The sequence below is a fragment of the Hippocampus bargibanti genome, linkage group LG14, assembly GCF_051943395.1.
Source record: "Hippocampus bargibanti isolate YZ-2025 linkage group LG14, ASM5194339v1, whole genome shotgun sequence".
In the NCBI taxonomy this organism is placed as follows: Eukaryota; Metazoa; Chordata; class Actinopteri; order Syngnathiformes; family Syngnathidae; genus Hippocampus; species Hippocampus bargibanti.
In genome coordinates this window covers 10,015,413-10,035,182 of record NC_142747.1, presented here as the reverse complement: position 1 = coordinate 10,035,182, position 19,770 = coordinate 10,015,413, and the positions used below count along the sequence as shown (strand labels likewise).

The window sequence follows — 19,770 nt, the reverse complement described above, 5'->3', positions numbered from 1 at the left end:
GTGGTTCCGACGAGATTTTGCTGACTTTGGGTTTTCGATCGCAAAGACCAGCTGAGGCGCAGGGTAATGACGTCACACAAACAGGAAGAGGACGTTTCAAGCTGGGAAACGTGTGGACAACGCGAGCATCTTGAGTTAAAGCGACTTGGCGTTCCACAAAGAATTGCCGAAGGTATGTTGACATGAGATCTGAGTTGTAGTTATCGATACTTATTTAATATGGTCTTGCTGAGTTCACGTTTTCTCCCGAGCCAAAATGACATTGATGTACACTACTGCACGTATTAATTATTCAAAAGCTGTCTGCACAGACGGAATATTAACAGAACCCGCCGACTCATTAAAATTGAAAGATCCTTGTCTTACCTTTAGTTTTGTGTATAGGAATCCTATCACTGGGCTGTTATCATGACGCTGAATAAGTCCATGCATCCCAGAAACCGCTACAAAGACAAAGCACCAGATTTTGCATACCTGGCTTCCAAGTACCCAGAATTCCAAGAACATGTGCACACCAACTTGAGTGGACGGGCCGTGTAAGTATCAAATAATGAGCCAAGCGACTGATACGATTAGCCCAGATATTGAACAGAGTAAATGAACGTATTTGTAGAAGTCCAATCTGCGTGTTTATGTTTTCGGCTTTAGTCGACAGCGCCCAAGGTAATGCGAGAGTAAAATTGTACCAGCTGAATAAATAATGGTAACTAATCAATAGAATCCGTGTTAAATGGCTAATGCTATGTGGACACCGAAACTAAATGTAAACAAATGCTCTAAAAACATGTCAAAATACGTTGAATACCAAAACAAATTAAAGCTGCACAGACGAGCTACAACACTGAACTTTTTGACATTAAAGTTGTAAACGACAAAGTGAATATTGATCCACATGAGACCTCATGAAATGTGCTGAAAATAACTGAAACTCTGATAATATTTAGTCATGTTGGGTGATGTTAAACATGAGTATAATATTAATATTTTGGTATTACATTGTTTACCATATCCAGTGATATATTTTGATCTCAAATTATTAACAACTGTGAGAAAATGTGCAAAGTATCAAGTAGTGCCTGCCTGAGGGAAGTAGCTGGAAAAGGTGATGGGCAGGGTGCGGAGGGTCCAGTAGGATTTTCGGCGCTCTTTCCTAAATTCTTGCAGTGTGCAAGTCCTCGGGAGTGGGTAGGTTGGTGCTAATGATTTTTTTTCTGCCGTCCTAATCTAACATGGTTTTGGGAATGTGCAAGGAAGCTAAAGAAGACACACACAACCACAAAGCATGCTCACCTGTACGCAAGATCAGAGGCAAGATTCTCACGGTGAACGTCAGAGATGTAAGGCAAATCTGTTACAAATGTAGCAAAAATAATGACAATGTTCAAATGGTGAGTATAGTTGAGCTTTTTTGAATGTTGTTGTGCCGATGACCATTTTGTGCCTTTTACTGAGCATCTTTATCAGAATCAGAAAGCCTTTATTCGTCCCACAATGGGGAAATTTGCAGTCCACAGCAGCAATTTGAAAGGGGTGGGGTGGGGGTGAAAGGATAGAAAACAAGATATTGTAAGCTTTACAAAATAAAAATGTCAACTGTATGCTGTGCAAAACCGTTTCATAAAAAAACTGTACATAGTGCGAGTATCAAGAAGGGCATATTGATATATTGCATCAACCCATATTTCCAAGTGTCCAGTTTTTTTTTTCACATGTGATCATTGAGAATTGCAAAGCCTGACAGCAGTTGGTAGGAACTTTATTATCTTTATTAAGTTCATAGAGCTGCTTGTTCTGTAGCCACAAGAGGACACAAGCCAGTGTCTTATTGTGCCGGTCCCAAGCCCGGATAAATACAGAGGGTTGTGTCAGGAAGGGCATCTGACGTAAAAGCTTGGCCAAAACAAACATTCGAATCAAACCTCTGAAGATGGAGGACACTGATTCGCTGCCGCGACCTGTTGAAGGGAAAAGCAGAAAGGAAAAGAAGATTATTAATACAATGTAATATTGATTCACAACCATGTCTGCAAAACAGCAAAAGACCATAGGCTACTACCAATGATTATTGATAAATAATGTGAATACTTACAATATGTTTTTTGCTGTTTTTCTTGAACAAAAGACACATTATTTTGGAGTGTTGTGTATAGCAATTGAGGGATGAAAAACGTTTTTTTGAATGAGGCTGTTGCATGAAAACCATAACATCTTGAAATTACTCATTGCTAATATGCCACACAGTCACTGTGTGCCATCGCAAATGCACTCTGAGCGATACCTTGAAAGTCACCTCGTTCATACTAAAACTTCAAGTAACATGTAAACAAATTTTCTCCCGCAGCAAAATGTGTCACTTGATCACTTTATTCATCGAGCTGTTTTGGCCCATTTTGTTTCCTCTCCCCTGCAAAGAATAGTCACGTAAGCGCGCTGCCGCAAACCCCACGTGGCATCGTCAACGTAAAGCGCGGGTACGCTCACGCTCTGTCTGGCGCCGACCATTGTTCCAACGTGGCTGAGCTTGCGTGCTCTCCCATCATCTGTTCGGTAGATGGGTTTGGGGTTGCCATGGAGATATGCTGCTTGCAGGGCTGCTCGTCTTCTTTAATAGTGCGCGCACACACACACACACACACACACACACACACACACACACACACACACACACACACACACACACACGCACGCACACCTCAAGGCTAAAAATAGAGGTCTGGCCTGAGCAGCCCTGCTGCCTGAATATTGATCTTTTTCTCATAATGCCTCTGAGGTAGAAGAGACCAATGTCAGAACACCTGAGACAGTTGCAGCTGCTTTGTTTTCTTTTTAGTCGTCCACTCGTCCTTGACTGCAGTTGGGATGGGGGGTTTCCAAGCACTATTTTTCGTGAAAATGTACATTGGGAGTTCTTTTTTTAGGTAGTGTGGGGTATTTTGCCTTAATGGATTTTATTAGGCATCTGTTTTGCATGAATTTCTGCCATTTGTGGGCCGGTGCAAAAATTGCGGTCCTCTTTCATTGAAGTTGCCCTTTCCTGATATGTAGGTGATATTTGCATCTCTTTCACCAACGGAGTTTTTTCCCCCCGCCCTCCCTTGTAATCCATTGAAAACTGCTTGTGTTGAATGGTTTGCGTGCCAGGCGCCTCAGCCCTGGGATGTGTCTAATTAGCTCTGCCAAGCTGCAAAAATTAAAAAATACAATTGGCAAAGCTTCAATTATGAGCAGAATGAATGTATGAACAGGTGTAGCATGTAGGTGTAACATTTGGAGCCTAGACAAATAAAAGTGTGAGGTCCTAATTGTGTAGAAAATGTAAATTCCTCGTCTTTCATGATGTATTGCAAATTAATGAGCTCTACGGTGTGTGGCGGGAGGTGGAGGGGTAGCACGTAGTTGTAGGGGTAATTCAGTGTTGCTATGGAGCTGACACAAAACGATCAGCACCGTTCATTACACTTGATGCCTTCTTCCTCACACCCTGCTTGAAAACGGGTTCAGGGACCCCCAGTTCCTCAAGAGGAATATCCTGCCAGTTTTAGATCTCTCTTTACTTCAATACACCCGATTGAAACTATCAGCTCACCAGAAAGCTCTATAAAAGCCTGACACGAGTCACGTGTTTTTGTCCATCGTAAAGTACAACCATTTTCCACTTGATGTCTAATAAAAATGAAATCATGTCTATTATATGTAGACGTTGTTTTCCCTCAAGACTACGGACACCCTTTTGCTGAACAAAGTGCACGACTTAATAAACTACTGTATTTTCCGGTGCATGAAGTGCACCCAAAGCCTTCATTTTCTTCAAAAGATGACCCTGCGCCTTATGCGCAGACTCACCTTATATAATAATAATAATAATACAACATTTCATTTATAAGTACCTTTCAAAACTGGAGTAATATTGAGCCATAACTGGTCTCGCAACTACTGTCAACAGCCGGCGACTCAATTTTACCGCCGCCCCCTTGTAGAAAAGTAGTGTGTAATGCCCACCTTTACTGAATGTGGTGTGCATTACATTTTTTTTCCAAATGTATATAATTGGAAAACTGTTTTAATTTATTGAAGATGCACCTTACAGTCCAGTGCGCCTTATATATGGAAAACATTTGAAAATACACCATTCATTGGGGGTGCGCCTTATACACCAGAAAATACGGTATTCCATTTAATTTGTAAAGAGCCTTTGCATGCTACTTATTATGTCATGTCATAAACGTTGCTGCATCTTGTTCTCTTGTGTGCCTTCCAGAGTGAATTTCAAAGAGCCAGAGGCCGTGCGAGCTCTGACCTGCACCCTTCTGAAGGAGGACTTTGGTTTGAGCATCGAGATCCCTCTGGAGCGCCTCATACCTACGGTCCCTCTACGCCTCAACTACATCCACTGGGTGGAGGATCTCATCGATGGCCAGAAGCAACCACGTAGAGGCATTGACATCGGTAGCGAAACATTCTTAATAGTCTGCGGCTCAGTCCTGGTCGCACTGATCTTAATTTACTGTTATTGTTGATTTACCGTATTTTGCAGTGTATAAGGCGCACCTAAAAGCCTTGATTTTCTTCAAAAGATGACCCTGCACCTTATACACAGGTGCGCCTTATATGTAAAGTCATATTGAGCCACGACAGGTCTCGCAACTACTGTCAGCAGCCACCGACCCCAACCTGTAGAAGTACAGTGAGACCTTGGTTTACGAACCCTTTGGCTTACGAACTTTAAGGTTTACGAACGTTACATTTATGAAAATTTTACCTTGGCATACAAACTATTTTTCGGGATACACACGGAGCTGCCACAATGAGTGATGTGTCGTTCGCGAAAAACAAAAAAAGGTTAGAAAATGGATAGAAAACAGTGAAATTTAGAATTGTTTCAACTTTGAAAATTCAAAAGCAGAGTGTAGATTGGAAAGTTAAAATATCCCATCAATCAGGCTGCACAGATAACCCGCACAAGTCATCTGTACACTTTATGCAAAAAGCTATCAACCCAGCTAAACAGATCACAATTGATGAAGAACTAGATACAATTATCACAGAGTGCACCTACAAGGGATCATTCCTCAAGATGGTGAAAGAAGAATTTAACGTTCCTCATCAAGTGTTTAATGCTGAGGAAACAGGACACTCCATTCCATCAAGCCATTAACGACCATCACAAAGGTAAATAAAATGACTTTATTGTACAGTGCAGTGTATTTCTTTAATCATAATACTATAGCACATTTATTATACATAGAATAAGGCATATTTTATGTAGTTTTAAGGCTTAGAAAATTAGAAAGTAGAAAATTATGTTTTATGGGAACCTGGGAACGGATTATTCTCATTTTAATGGTTTCCTATGGAAAATTAATTTTTGGGATACACACTTCGCCTTACACACTCTGTCTGGGAACCAATGAAGTTCGTAAGCCAAGGTCCCACTGTAGTGTGTAATCCCGGCCTTTATTGTAGCGCCTTATGATGTGGTGTGCTTTATATTTGTAAAACTTTTATTTCTTTATATATTATATTTGAAAACCTATTTCATTCATTGACGCTGCTTCTTATAGTCCAGTGCGCCTTATCCGTGGAAAAGGTTTGAGAATACATCATTTATTGGGGGTGCACCTTATATTCCGGTGTGCCTTGTACACCGGAAAATATGGTATATTGAATTGAATAATATTGTAACATTGCTTCATAATTATAATAAATAAAAGATTTTTATTTGATTTTTTTTTATTTTTTTTTTTGAGGGACTGGTGCATCTTGCATCTACCCGTTGCTGGGAGCCTCAATGAACGGCTGGTATTTCCTAGCTACGGAAGTGGATGATATCTGCTTTGACTACGCGACCAGGAACGTGGAGCAGAACCAGTTGTCTGACCTGGTTAAAGGTAAACATTTCAGCAATGCCACTGCTGGGTCGTTTGTCTATTAAATTGATATCGACAAATGAGGGAAGCAACAGGAAATTACATAGTTTAGAATTTTAATTATGCTTGCAGAATTGGCTTTCTAATGAACATAATTGATGTGTCTACATGTTAATCCGTAATCAACATGTCCTAAAAGACAAGCGGTGACAAATGAATGGATGGCAATTCATCTTGTATTTTGTGCGCGTGTTAGGAGAGATATCCTGAATAGAGGATTGCTACAATTGTCACATTAATTTAGAAATGTCCAATTTGATTTGAGGGGCAACTTGTAGCATTGCTGATTGAGCATTGTTGTTATTTTGTCTACCACAGTGGTCAAAGTTCCCCAGAAGACTCTGTTGATGGACGCTTTAAAAGAAGAGACAGAAATTGTGTATGACTTTTGCATGTGCAACCCTCCTTTTTTTGCCAACCAGCTGGAAGCCAAGGTGACTCTTCTCTTTTCAAATGATTTACGAGCAGTGAAGAATGTCAATGTCCGCTGCGTGGCTGTCTGAAGCTAGATTTGTTTACTCAGATAGTAACAGACATTTAATAGGATTAGATCTTAATCTGTGTCTGTCTTGCTGCTCGCTACAGGGGGTCAATTCAAGGAACGCACGGCGACCTCCTCCCAGCTCGGTCAACACGGGTGGGGTGACCGAAATCATGGCGGAGGGCGGCGAACTGGAGTTTGTTAAGAGGATCATTCATGACAGCCTGCAGCTCAAGAAACGCTTGAGGTGAGGAACAAAGACCACTCCACCGTCAGGGAGAGCGGTAATCAAGCCAAACGTGTCAAAAATCGGAAGGCAAATTGTCACAGAAGACTATTAAAAATGTCTGAAGTGGCAGATTTTTGGAGAGGTTCGACGAGGTTTAAATGCATCCTGAGTGTGGGGAAGTGAGCAAATGGGCCACACACACATTCATGGAGCCGTCACATATATTCACTTTAATGATTTTGCCAGACAATCACCCCACAGGGGAGCGTGTGCGTTTGGGTGGATTCCGCTTTATCAGCCCCTCCCTCATCACATTGCCGTCACAAGGGTGGCGGAGTGCGAGGGCGCTGCAGCAAGGGGACTATTAAAACAAATTAGACATGCCACACCGGTGTGTCCCAGAAAGACTGATGTTAACACCTGCCTGCTCTTGTGTCACGGGGATGCGTGTTTACAGGTGAGCGAGAGAAAGAGCGAGTAAATGATTCTTTCTTTTCAAAAATTGGCATTTATCCCAATGTCACTCCCACCCAGAAATAATGCCAGGACAAAAGAGCCCGCAGGTGTCCATGGCAACACTACCAGTTTCATCAATTGGTCCTTTGACACTCGCCACCACCCCACCCTCCTTACTCCCCCTTTTCATTTTATTTCGGTGTTATGAGGGGAAGCCCCCTTTGCGGCCAATACGGCATGTGCATTCTTCAGATAATAAGATAATGATCCGCATTTATTATGTTGGCGGTGTTTGGCTGTTGCTCCTCACTGTGGGAAACATCTGTCACTGTCAGAGCCGTTCAATATTTCATTGTGTCAACTTATGCAGATATGTTACAACTAAACTACTGTGCCCCAATCAGCTGAGCATTTTCATACTCAAAGGGCCTTTTCTGACCTCCAAATATTTCTTTGTTAAAGCGGCACGCAGCAATCCGCTGATAACTCACTGTTTAAGAAATTAACTCATTCACTGCCATCCCCAAATTTATTCAGGAATTGAAAACTATGACGTGGAGCCACATTCCCGAAATTGTTCGGATTTTGTTTTTTTCTTGCAGAGAGTGCCGATAAAGCGCCGGTCACACCGGCGGTAATGTTTTTTCCCTTCCACGAGGGGGCAGCATTTGCCTTTTGTACAGCCGCCCCCAAAATCACGCTCAGACAACTCCAAACCCAATATAACTTAGGAATTAAGTCTTTTTTTCTGATGAAAGAAGAGTCTAAAGCACCGGTGTCAAACATACGGCCCGCCGGCTGGAACAGGCCTCAAAGGAGGTTTGATCAGGCCCGCATGATAATTTAAAGGTGGAAAATAAATGCACAGACGACATGGAATTCATATTTTTAATGAGGTGCAATTCAAAGATTGTGCACTAGAGTGGTGCTGTTTCGATCAACGTAGAAGAAAACAGCGGCGTTTTTTTCAACCACATCTTTTTTTTTCAACCGCGGTTTCAACACCCTCATTAGCCAAAATGTCATTATCTACCGGTCGAAATCCAGCTAGAACTAATTGATTTGCAATGTGATGCAGATTTGAAGGGCAAATTTGCCTCCGTAGGTCTGGGCACATTTTAGCAGTATCTACTACCAGGGTACCCCAAATTGACAGCCCTGGCTGCTAAAGTTTTGTGCATGTTTGGAACAACCTACCTTTGTAAAAAAAATCTCAGTAATGAATATCAATAAAAGAAAAATGCTTACAAAGCTCACAAACAAGCACTTAAAGGACAACCGACATCACTTTTTTGTTTAACTGACACGAGAAACACGCATTATGATATTTTTAGTCAAATGCAAAACACCAATAAAAATGACTTAAAGTGTCCAAAATTTGCAAAAAAATTGAGCTGCAAATTGGGCATTTTCAGAAAGTCCCACCCCCAGTTCGTGATGTCACGTCAAGACGTCTTGCATTGCTTGTGAATCAAAACAATGGCTTCAGATTCGGAGAATATGCTTTCTTGTTACACATCCAGTTATGAATATGATTCAAATAGTTCTGAAGAGGAAAGCATACATGTTTGCAATCGATTAAAGAATTATATGTGCCATTTTGAGGCAACATTGGGGGAAAATCTCTCACCCAAAAAAAGAGGCACAAAATGGCGACCTCCAGTGGCTACCTCCGCTTCCACAGGCTGATAAATTCCTTATATGGCGCAGGGACGCCCTCTTCTGGCGGCTTTTGGGTGCAACACGAGGTCCCCAGACCAAACAAGTCCAGCAAAATACATTGACGTGATGGAAGGACCGCTACAATGCGTCTTTTTTACGGTCAAGGTTTCTTATGCTGCAGTGAATGTTTATGTAGTCGTAAAACGCAATATTCTGTGGATTCTGGAATTTCAGTGAAAATAACAAGAACCCCTGCACTGGAGTGTACATGTTTGCACATTGTCTGGCAGTGAATGAGTTAAGGAACAATTCTGTTTTTTTTAATTGCAGCATTATTAGGTGTATGGTGAGAAATTTCAAAACTATTTTATTTAATATTGATACAAAATTCCATATTTGTTAAAAACTCATCCAAATCAAAATATTACTTTTTGTCATGTTTCGACACTTGTCAGACTTTGTATTGTGGGATGGCTGCCTGAAAGTGTTGTCAAAAATGGTACGTCTTGCATCTTTTCTGCTTTTTCGGATCTAGCGTTTAGTAGTTGATTGCTAATGTGCTCAACACATTACTTCGGATGCTTGTTTTCTACAGGTGGTACAGTTGCATGCTGGGAAAGAAATGTAGCTTGGCCCCGCTGAAGGAGGAGCTTAGGAAGCAAGGGGTGAGTGGCCCATCAGAGTCAACACGCCTTTGGCATGTACTGTGCTACAAGAGCTGAATTTTCCAAAGCAGTTACATTTTTAGTCGTGACGTTAAGGTATTTAGAAAAAAAATCTTTTGATTGATTTACATCCAATATTAATTCATTCACTGCCAGACGTGCGAAAATGTGTCCACTCTCAGGGTTTTTGTCCACTAGAATTCAAGTTTTAGGACTACATGAACATACAGTACTCTCTTCTTTCATCGGAAAAAAGTGCTAATTCCTAAATTATATGGGGCTGGAGTTATATGAGCTTGAAATGAGGGCGGCTGTCCAAAATACAATCCAATACATACATATCGGTTTATATAGAACTTTAATAACAGCTATTGCTGGAAAAAAAACACTAACATGGAAAAAAGTGACATGATGCCCCCTTGTGGAAGGGAAAAAAACATTGCGCTTTATCAGCACCCAAGCAAGTAAAACAAAACCCGAACAAATTCGGGAATGCCGCTGTACATCATATTTGCATTTCCCGAATAAATTTGTGAATGGCAGCAAATGAGTTAAATGGACATTATTCAACCAAAAAAATAATGCGTGTATGGATTGAGGATTATTTTTGATATTTCTGCCAGCAGAGCAGACTCCCAAAATGGATTTGCTGTGTCAAACACGGTAACCAAAAATTCTCACAAGCGGGCCATGGGCCGATATCAGTGAACAGCGCATGACCACCTCATAAGGCGTTGTGTAGCTAAACAGCCACAAGTCATTAGCTGGAACTAATATCCTAGCTTGTGACTCCTGACTGGATCAGGCTTATTGTCCCGTGCTAGTTGCTTCTCTCACATGCTTGAAGGAGCAAAACATCCAGTCCTATGGTTTGCTGCACCTGTACCCTCGTGGGGATTTAGACTGCTATGTCTGCTCATCAACAAAAGTGCATTTTTGGCATGCATCCAGAGAGCAGGCTTGTGATCTAAATGTAAATGGGGTGTCATAAAAATACAAAAAATAAAAAGCCTGATAGTACTTCTATCAGGCTGCTAAGTGTGCTTTGCGCAAAGCTTTTCCCACTTGCCGTTTCTTTGTTACATGACACTTTCACACTTCCATTTTCACACCCACAATCAGGAGGTGCCACGCCGAGTGTCCGTCGGGGTATGATGATCAATCACACGTGAAACAGAGTGTAGGTTTGATCAAGCATCAATCATCGTGTTGTTGTGGATCAACTGAGCAACATTTTTCTTGTGCGGCCATTGACTAGTGACCAGCATGTGCCATAGTCAACTAGGATAAGTTTCAGTTCAACCTCTCACCCTAATGAATTAATAAATAAATAGATAAACAAACAGATAGCTAGCTAGTTAAACAGCTAGCTAGCTCGCCAGATGGATGGATGGATGGATAGACGGGCAGACAGACAGATACATACAGTACATTCATACAGTACATAGAATGAAGATGATGAATATAATTGCATGAGTAGTATATACACTGCTGCAATTATTGTTATTTTTTTTACGCCCCTGAGGTACCCAAAGTGACGCACACAGAGTTCTGCCAGGGACGCACCATGCGGTGGGCGCTGGCCTGGAGCTTCTATGATGATGTCCTCGTTCCAGTAAGTCTTTTGCAGGCCACGGATGGGCCACTTTATTGCCTTAGCTTGTCTCCGCCTGCTGGTTAGCAGATCCAACACCCAAAATCTACTCAATAATGCACCTCCACCACCCCCCACTCCTCTCTAACCGCATCTTTCAATCTTCTATCACACACTCTTGTTTCTCCTCCGAGGTGAGCTTGATGTGGTTTTAGTTTAGCGGTAACCCGGCAACAGTTTCCAGGGTAGGAAATGTACGCGCACGCTGGCTTTTGTGATTGTGTGGACTGTGAAAGTGTTGGAGAAAACAACACAATAAACCCTATTAGTCAGCATGAATTGTATTTAATGTGTGTGTGCTAGAGGAAAAACAACTGGAAGTGGCTGCTGGGTAGATTCATGAGCTCTGAGCGGACTCGGCTATTTTGCCCTTCCCAGTCTCAAATCATTTGAGCGGAAGGATTGCCCTATATTTCTTTTTCCTGTGATGCTCCTTTGCCTTGTACTGCCTTCATGCATGTGTGTTGTTTTTGACAGAGGCTTCTGCATGCATAGAAAGTAATATATGGTTGACTCATTCTGCCCAGATGCATGTCTTCCTATAATGTCAGCTATACGTGCATGTGCATGAGGCATGCTCATTATTGTTACATGTGATCTTAGCACATGTGGCGAGCATGCAACTGTGACCTACTTAGCCCCTTTACTACCAGGTCAATTCCAAACTGCTTTAGACCAGTACTGTATACACTTAAAGGACAATCGACATCACTTTTTTGTTTCGTAACTGACATCAGAAAAACGTTTTATAGCAACTAAAATACCCAAAATGTATGATATTTTAGTCAAATGCAAAACACCAATAAAAATGACTTAAAGTGTCCAAAATCTGCAAAAAAATTTAGCTGCGAATTGGGCATTTTCAGAAAGTTCCGCCCCCAGTTCGTGACGTCACGCCAAGACATCTTGCATTGCTCGTGAATCAAAACAATGGCTTCAGATTCAGAGAATATGCTTTCTACTCATCCAGTTATGAATATGATTCAAATAGTTCTGAAGAGGAAAGCATACATGTTTGCAATCGATTACAGAATTTATTCCATGCCATTTTGAGGCAACATTGGGGGGAAATGTATCACCAAAAAAGAAAATGTCGACCAAGCTCCGTGTGAGGAATTTTCCACAGGCTGATAAATTCTTTACATGGAGCTTTGTCGCCCTCTTCTGCCTCTTTTGGTGCAACACGATGTTTTCAGACCAAACAAGTCCAGCAAAATGCATTGACGTGATGGAAGGACTGCTACAATGTGTCCTTTTTTCGGTCAGCGGCGTTCCTTCAGTGACGTAAGGTGAGGACTCATCACCAACTCAAAAACAAGACTTCCGGAATATTCAGCGCAACTCTTAAAGCGTAAAATATAGTTATATGCGGTGGAATCTTTGTAAAATACGCTCAGTAGAAGTCATTTGAAGCCATTTTACAAATTATGGACACAACTTGTCCGGAGACGTCGGTTGTCTTTTAACAATTTTATCGAGAGTTCTAAGAAATGATTAAAATAGTAACCTGAGTGAATAAATCCATGAGATACACTGATAAGGAATTTTATTTTTTTTCCTGTATGTAATAACTGTTTTGAATGAGAAAGGCTGCAAAGAAGTCAACGGCAACCCTTTGTCTCCCAATGGAGAAATTTGAAAATGCTAACACGCTAATAGTTGCTATGTTGACAAGCTTGAAACTTGGGTGCAGAAAGTCATAGCAAGATGTCTCTCTTGGTGCAAAAAAACGCTAATTGGCTATCAAGCAGGCGTCACTAACAGGCATGTGGGTACATGAGCCCTGTTCTAAAAATAGCTCACCATTGATTGGCCAGTGTGATTTCCTCGAAATAGTGTAGACATTGTTTGAATATTGGAACACTAGCAGAGATTTATTGAATTAAAGCATTAGCTATCAATTAAAAAAAACTTGGCAATAATACAAGTGGTCGTCTTTGCTTGTTTTCCGGTGTAGAGGTGCACCTAAAAGCCTTCATTTTCTTCAAAAGATGACACTACGCAGGTGTGCCTTATATGTGAAGTAATATTGAGCCACAACAGCTCTCACAACTCCTGTCAGCAGCCCTCGACTCCATTTCCCCCTGTAGAAGAAGTAGTGCGTTACCCAACCTCTATTGTAGCGCCTTACAATGTGGCGTGCCTTATATTTGGAAAACATTGCTATATTTTTATATTAAATTTGGAAAACTTTTCATTCATTGAAGGTGCGCCTTATAGTCCTCGTGCACCTTACATGTGGAAAATATTTGAATATACACTATTCATTAGGGGTGCGCCTTATACTTCGGTGTGCCTTATACACCAGAAAATACGGTAAAATAAAAGAGGCAAAATAAGTTCTAAGATACCGAATTTAATGCAAAATGGGGAAATTGAGTTATTTATAAGATGTGTTTTTGCATATAATTTTACAAATTTTAAAATGATTGTCCTCTCTTTTCAAATGAGAGTTGGATGAACATTTTTAGAAAAATATCATAATCATTATGAATTTGTCATTCCTACAAGTAACACATTTGTGTTTCTTTGTGAATGGCAGAAAAGCCAGCAGCCACTCGATTTTTCTGATTTCATGCTCCCGGAAGCTAAATGAATCTATGTGTGTGGGATTTCTCAGAAAATCATCTTTTATTATACAATTGCACTTGACAAGGCACATCTGGAAAAACAAAAGCTTTATTAAACCGACAGATCACCCCAAGTCCATTTTGAAGCCCCGAATTAAACATGGAAACAGTTTGTAACTGTGTCTTCTAGAAACAAATGATTTTAAACCAAGCGCAAATTATCTTTAAATACATGAGCAGGCACAATGAGGTCACTTCCTACTGGCTGTAACGTTTGGAACCTCTGCTCAATTAGATTGCTTTTGCTGCATAATAATAAAATAATACTAATGCTGGTTCCTTTGATAAACTAAGTATTATTTAAGCAGTTCTTATTATTCTAGCTGGTCATGGTGGAGAACTAAACTGCATCAAACATCCTTCTAACCCTCCTGCCCGTAAACAGCTGTGCTCTAGGTGACCACGAATCCATCTCTTTTGTTAACATTAAGGATGGCAATTGCTCACCCAAAGTCATCAGGCATACTATAGACCCCGAAGGTGTGCAAACTTGACTCTCAGAACGGCAGCAGCCCGTGAAGGTCACACCCCACTCCTTCCCCCCCGCTCTTTGTAGGTCAGTCGGCCCTGCCGTCTGCTCTGTCACTGCGGACCCTGCGCCAGCTTGCCGAGCCCTTGTGTGTGACGTGGAACGCACGCTCGCAGGCATGCGGATGTGCAGGGAAGCGTTACGGCTGAAGTCGTGTTGTCCGCATACGCTTGGCAAATGACCTCTAGCGCCATTTGCGGTTTGACTTGAGAGGACAAGAATAAGGAGCATTATTCAAAGGCCGTGCAGGTCCTGCCGATGTGCTCACAGCTCCCTCTTGTGTCCATGGTTCCAGCAACCCATTTTCTACTAACAACCACAGACCCGCATTGGCTTATGTATGCTCACAGTAATCATGGTCCTTAAGTCACGAGAACGCTTTATAAATAGAATCTGAATCATTTTTATTGGCCAAGTGTGTAGAACACACAAGGAATTTGTGTTTGGTAGAACACACTGCTCTAGTATCATCATAACAAAAACATGACAAATAATTATGGGCGTGACACCTCTCAGGAACAACTGTGCAAAGTATAAATCAGAGCTAAAGCGATATAATGAAATATAATAACAGTTATACAATTGGTGCAGACAATCAGTGAAAGTGATCAGTCAGTGTATTTGTAGTACAACACGTGTGCAATTATGTAGATGTCCTTGAGCGCCTCAAAGTGTCTGGAGATTATATTGGCCAGTAACAGTTGTTCAAATGAGTACAGAGCTGGAGCGACCATGATTCCACAAGGTTGTGCAAAATTGCAGAGGCACTATAAAGTTATATTTGGGATACTGTTTAGAGAGTTAATGGCTAGGGGGAAGAAGCTGTTTAAAGGACAACCGACATCACTTTTTGTTTCCTAACTGACATCAGAAAAACGTTTTATAGCATCTAAAATACCCAAAACACGCAATATGATATTTTTAGTCAAATGCAAAACACCAATAAAAATGACTTAAAGTGTCTAAAAAGTACTTCAATTTGAAACCGGAAGTGGCCAGTTTCAGAAGGTTCCGCCCCCTTGTTCGTGATGTCACGGCAAGACGTCTTGCCTTGCTCGAGAATCAAAACAATGGCTTCAGATTCGGAGAAAATGCTTTCTTGTTACTCATCCAGTTATGAATATGATTCAAATAGTTCTGAAGAGGAAAGCATACATGTTTGCAATTGATTAAATAATTTATTCCTTGTCATTTTGAGGTATCTGGGGGGAGGGAAATGTAGCCCGTGGAAACGGGCTGATTAGTTCCTTAGAATTTTTGTCAGCGAATATCAAATCGATGCTCGAGGCAACACACAAGGGTTCACCATCGCGTTATTTATGTTTTCTTTCTAATTTCGCCATCAACACGGATCAACACGAAGTTTTCAGACCAAACAAAGTACCGCAAAATGCATTGACGTGAATGAAAGGACTACTACAATGTGTCCTTTCTCGGTCAGGGGCGTTCCTTCAGTGACGTGACGTGAGGACTCGTCACCAACTCAAAAACAAGACTTCCGGAATATTCAGCGCGAGTCTTAAAACGTAAAATATAGCTATATGCGGTGGAATCTTTGTAAAATACGCTCAGTAGAAGTCATTTGAAGCCATTTTACAAATTATGGACACAACTTGTCCGGAGGCGTCGGTTGTCCTTTAAATGTCTGCTGGATTTGGTGCGCATTGATCGGTTGGGCAGGGTGCGGAGGGTCCAGTAGGATTTTCCGTGCCCTTGTCTTGATTCCTGCAGTCTGCGAGTCCTCGAGAGTGGGTAGGGCCGTGCCAATGATTTTTTCCCGCTGTCCTAACTCTCCATTGAAGTTGTCATATTTTTGTAAATAGATCGAGATAGATCAAAGAAATGAGCCATGGAGTGTTCATGAAGTCTAATTACTGTATTTTCCGGCTTTTAAAAAAAAACAAAAAAAATACGGTACATTAAATTCCCGGACTCAAAATACAAATCGACTTTTTTTTAAGGATATGGGTTGACCCCAAAATTCACGCGATGGTAAAATATAAGAGTCATTTAATTAAATTGATCTAAGGGCAAGAGTGCAATGTTGTCAACGAAAGCGGTGCATATCCTGTACAAATTGCCAGTTGGGAAAAATTCAAGCATCACTTCTCTTATTAACGTCGACTGTTTATCTAGATTTATTGTTTCCTTGCCCAATCTGCTCAGGAAACGGTCATGGCAGTTTACCATAATGGTATGTGGATATATTATGCGAGTGATGTGCTGTGGTAGTCAATTTGAGGACACCGCACCCTATAAGAACCGTATGACCTCTAGGGGGTCTGTCACATTTTTAAAATTGATTACACCGTCACGCAGTTACGACCCAGTACAGGCGCAAATATTTGTATTTTTATTTTTCAACGAGAGCATCAATAAAAACCTGACCACACTTGTCTTTGTGATTCTCCCCCTGCGACAGTCCCCCCCCAGTAAAAAGCGCAAGTTGGACAAAGCGCGGAAACCTCTTTCCTTCACCCTTCCCCACGTGGCTTTGAGGGAGCTCCAGATGAAGTCCTGTGGTCTGGGCTGCACCGACCAACATCCTCTGGAAGCCGTCACAAGTCTGATGGAGAAGGCGCTCACGGAGCTGCGGGTCAGTTTTTTTGTCTCGTTTCAGTGTAGCGGTCGGTTCTTAATTCATTCACTGCCAGACGATGTGCAAATACTGCATGTGTCCACTCCAGTGCCAGGGTTTTTGTCATTTTCACTCAAATTCTAGGACCTACAGAATATTGGAACTGTCGCGGCTTGGAATTGAAGTGGATTTACGTGAGACAGGAGATGTGAGACAATCTATTTTTGTCAATGCAGCTTCCTGTTTGCTTTCAACATTTAGCTTGTCGTAGACGTGCACATTCCACCATGACATCCCTGATCCACTGCTGAAAAGGATGCTTTGATCCTCTCCTCTTTAATCCAGAATTTGTTATTTAGTTTTATTTATTTTTTTAACTTCAAGATGGCACCGCGAGAGTGCCTGCCTTTCCAGCACCTCCCTTTTTTTGTTCTTCTACTTCTTTCTTTCCTTACCTCTTCCTTTCATAACTTTTCAAGAAAATTCAGGATTTTGGGTGTGCTTTATGCACCGGAAAATATGGTAACTAGTGAAATATAAATCGACTGACGATGATAAAATGTCGAACCTGGGCATAGGTTGTTTTTTGTTTTGTTTTTTTGTCTTCCACCTGAAAAGTAGATCCTGAAATCCAGTGAAAATATATTTAGCTTCTTCTCCTTGCAGGTGCTGCACAAGCGTGTTCCATGCAGTGAACAGCAGCAACGCCTCCTCCTGACCGCGGTGGAAAACACTTGGATCCACGGCCGACAGAAGCGACGCGAACAAATGCGGCAGTTGCGAGAGCTGCCAAGAGCCCATCAAAGCACCGCTGCTGCCGCACCGGCGCCCCCGCTCACCCAAAACAGCCAGGAGGATGCCACTCAGGAGTCAGCTGACCATCAAGTAACTGCAGAGTCCATTGGCAACGGCGCCCCATCCGGCGAAAGCGTGAAATGTACCAAGACCGCCGGTGAAATCGATCAGGAGCTCCCGGAAAAGGTTGCAGGTGAAGATGAGGAAATAACGCCCGGATGCAGCTCTGCGGGGACACGTGGCATGAAGGATGCCACAAGCGAGATGTCGTCAAAACAAGCGGCGAGCCCGGGGTCAGTGGAACACTTCCTGTTTAAATGCCTGCTGAATGTTCTGGATGAGGAGGGCGACGCAATGATTGAGATGCACTGGTTGGAAGGTCAGAATAAAGATCTGATGAACCAGCTGTGCACCTATCTTAAGAACACTCTTTTAAAGGCTGTCACCAGATCCTAGACAGAAAGAGCTGCACTCGAGATCGTGGATACAAAACTGTAGTGTACGGGATGGTTTTGGCAATTGCGGCCAACTGTTTTGTGCTTGAACCATTGTGAGTCTGTGATTTAAATGTTGGACTTGATGCTTTTGTTTTTTTAGGTCACTCAATGCTTTCCATGTTTTACTTTATTTCCAAGCTGTGGGAATAAATGTGATTTTATAAAATGTTTGCTACTCTATGTGGTGCTTTTAGGATATACACACGGATTACTATTCTCTTGGTTTTGGTAAAAAAAAACAACAACACACATTTATAGCGGGTTAAGAGTTGGACCCAAAAATGAATGTACTATATTTTCAACATGGATGTGATTTATATATGAACATCTTTTCCTTTCTGCTTTTCCCTTCAAGGGGCCGCTACAGCGAACCAGTGTCCCCCATCTTCAGAGGTTTAATTCGCATGTTTGTTTTAGCCAAGCTTTTACGTCGGATGCCCTTTCTGACACAACCCTCTGTATTTATCCGGGCTTGGGAACGGCACAATAAGACACTGGCTTGTGTCCACTTGTGGCTACAGAACAAGCATCTCTATGAACTTAATAAAGAAAGATGCTCAGTAAAAGGCTCCCAAACACAAAATGGTCATCGGCACAGTAACATTCAAAAAAGATCAACTATACTCACCATTTGAACATTGTCATTATTTTTGCTACATTTGTGACGAACACATTTGCCTCACATCTCTGAGGTTCACCGTGAGAATCTTGCCTCTGATCTTGCGGTCAGGTGAACATGTTTTGTGGTTGTGTGGGTCTTCTTTAGCTTCCTTGCCCATTCCCAAAACCATGTTAGATTAGGACGGCGGAAAAAATCATTGGCACCAACCTACCCACTCTTGAGGACTTGCACACTGCAATAATTTAGACAAGAGTGCCGAAAATCCTACTGGACCCTCCGCACCCTGCCCACCACCTTTTCCAGCTACTTCCCTTAGGCAGGCACTACTTAGGACATTGTCTCCTGATAGGTACCACTTACATTAAGGAATTAGATTAGCCTTTATGAGATAATGTCCTCCATACTTGTCATCTCTCCTTTGTGATACTAGTGCAGCTTGTTCTACCGGAGACAAATTCCTTGTTTGTTCTACATACTTGGGCCAATAAAGATGATTCTTATTCATCAAAAAGGATAAAATGGAGAGGTGCAAGAATGAATGTTTGTCTACCACATGCACTGGGATTGACAGGCAAACAGCCCAAGTTCTACCCCGCTTCCTGTTCTAATGACCAGTGCTAAAAAATAGGTTGATTTACCATTCTGATATTGTATAGGAGGAATCAGAATTGTCCTCAAAACCTTACAATAGGTTTGTGGAAATGTCCACGATTCAGATTGATTTATACAACAATCCTAGAAAATCACAATGTCTTATCACCGTTGAGCCGGCTCGTGTGGTCTTTGTGTGGAGATAATGTCAAGGGAACCTGAAATACTGGACAGTACATAAGCATTTCTCCGGCTGCAAGTAGTTCTTACAAGTTCCACAAGAGGGAGGACATGTTCCCAGATATACGATCCGTTTTCTCCCGATCTTCGCTTCCTGGTGGTGGGGGGGTCCTCTGAACCCGTCATCCAAACATCACACAAGAAGGCATTTTGACGCGATAAAAACAGACAAAGCACCCATAACGTCACTATAGTTTCATGAACATCTTCAAGC

The 19,770-nt window shown here is 41.8% G+C and overlaps 1 protein-coding gene across 1 annotated transcript; it reads left to right on the top strand.

Annotated features, from left to right (window-relative positions):
* The first annotated feature begins 53 nt into the window (after positions 1-53).
* Positions 54-19,452, top strand: mettl16 (methyltransferase 16, N6-methyladenosine). The gene is made up of 10 exons (XM_089013998.1): positions 54-172; positions 385-536; positions 4,259-4,446; positions 5,748-5,888; positions 6,246-6,361; positions 6,513-6,655; positions 9,351-9,420; positions 10,946-11,035; positions 16,656-16,829; positions 17,478-19,452. The coding sequence occupies exons 2-10, from the start codon at positions 409-411 to the stop codon at positions 18,060-18,062; spliced, it is 1,635 nt and encodes a 544-aa protein (XP_088870124.1). The 5' UTR covers positions 54-172; positions 385-408; the 3' UTR covers positions 18,063-19,452.
* The last annotated feature ends 318 nt before the right edge of the window (positions 19,453-19,770 follow it).

Excerpts from the sequence above, each read along its gene's own strand:
- mettl16 (XM_089013998.1), top strand. The coding sequence starts at position 409 with ATGACGCTGAATAAGTCCATGCATCCCAGAAACCGCTACAAAGACAAA. Across the intron at positions 5,889-6,245 it reads GTTGTCTGACCTGGTTAAAG|TGGTCAAAGTTCCCCAGAAG; the intron begins GTAAACATTTCA and ends TGTCTACCACAG. Across the intron at positions 16,830-17,477 it reads AGGCGCTCACGGAGCTGCGG|GTGCTGCACAAGCGTGTTCC; the intron begins GTCAGTTTTTTT and ends TTCTCCTTGCAG.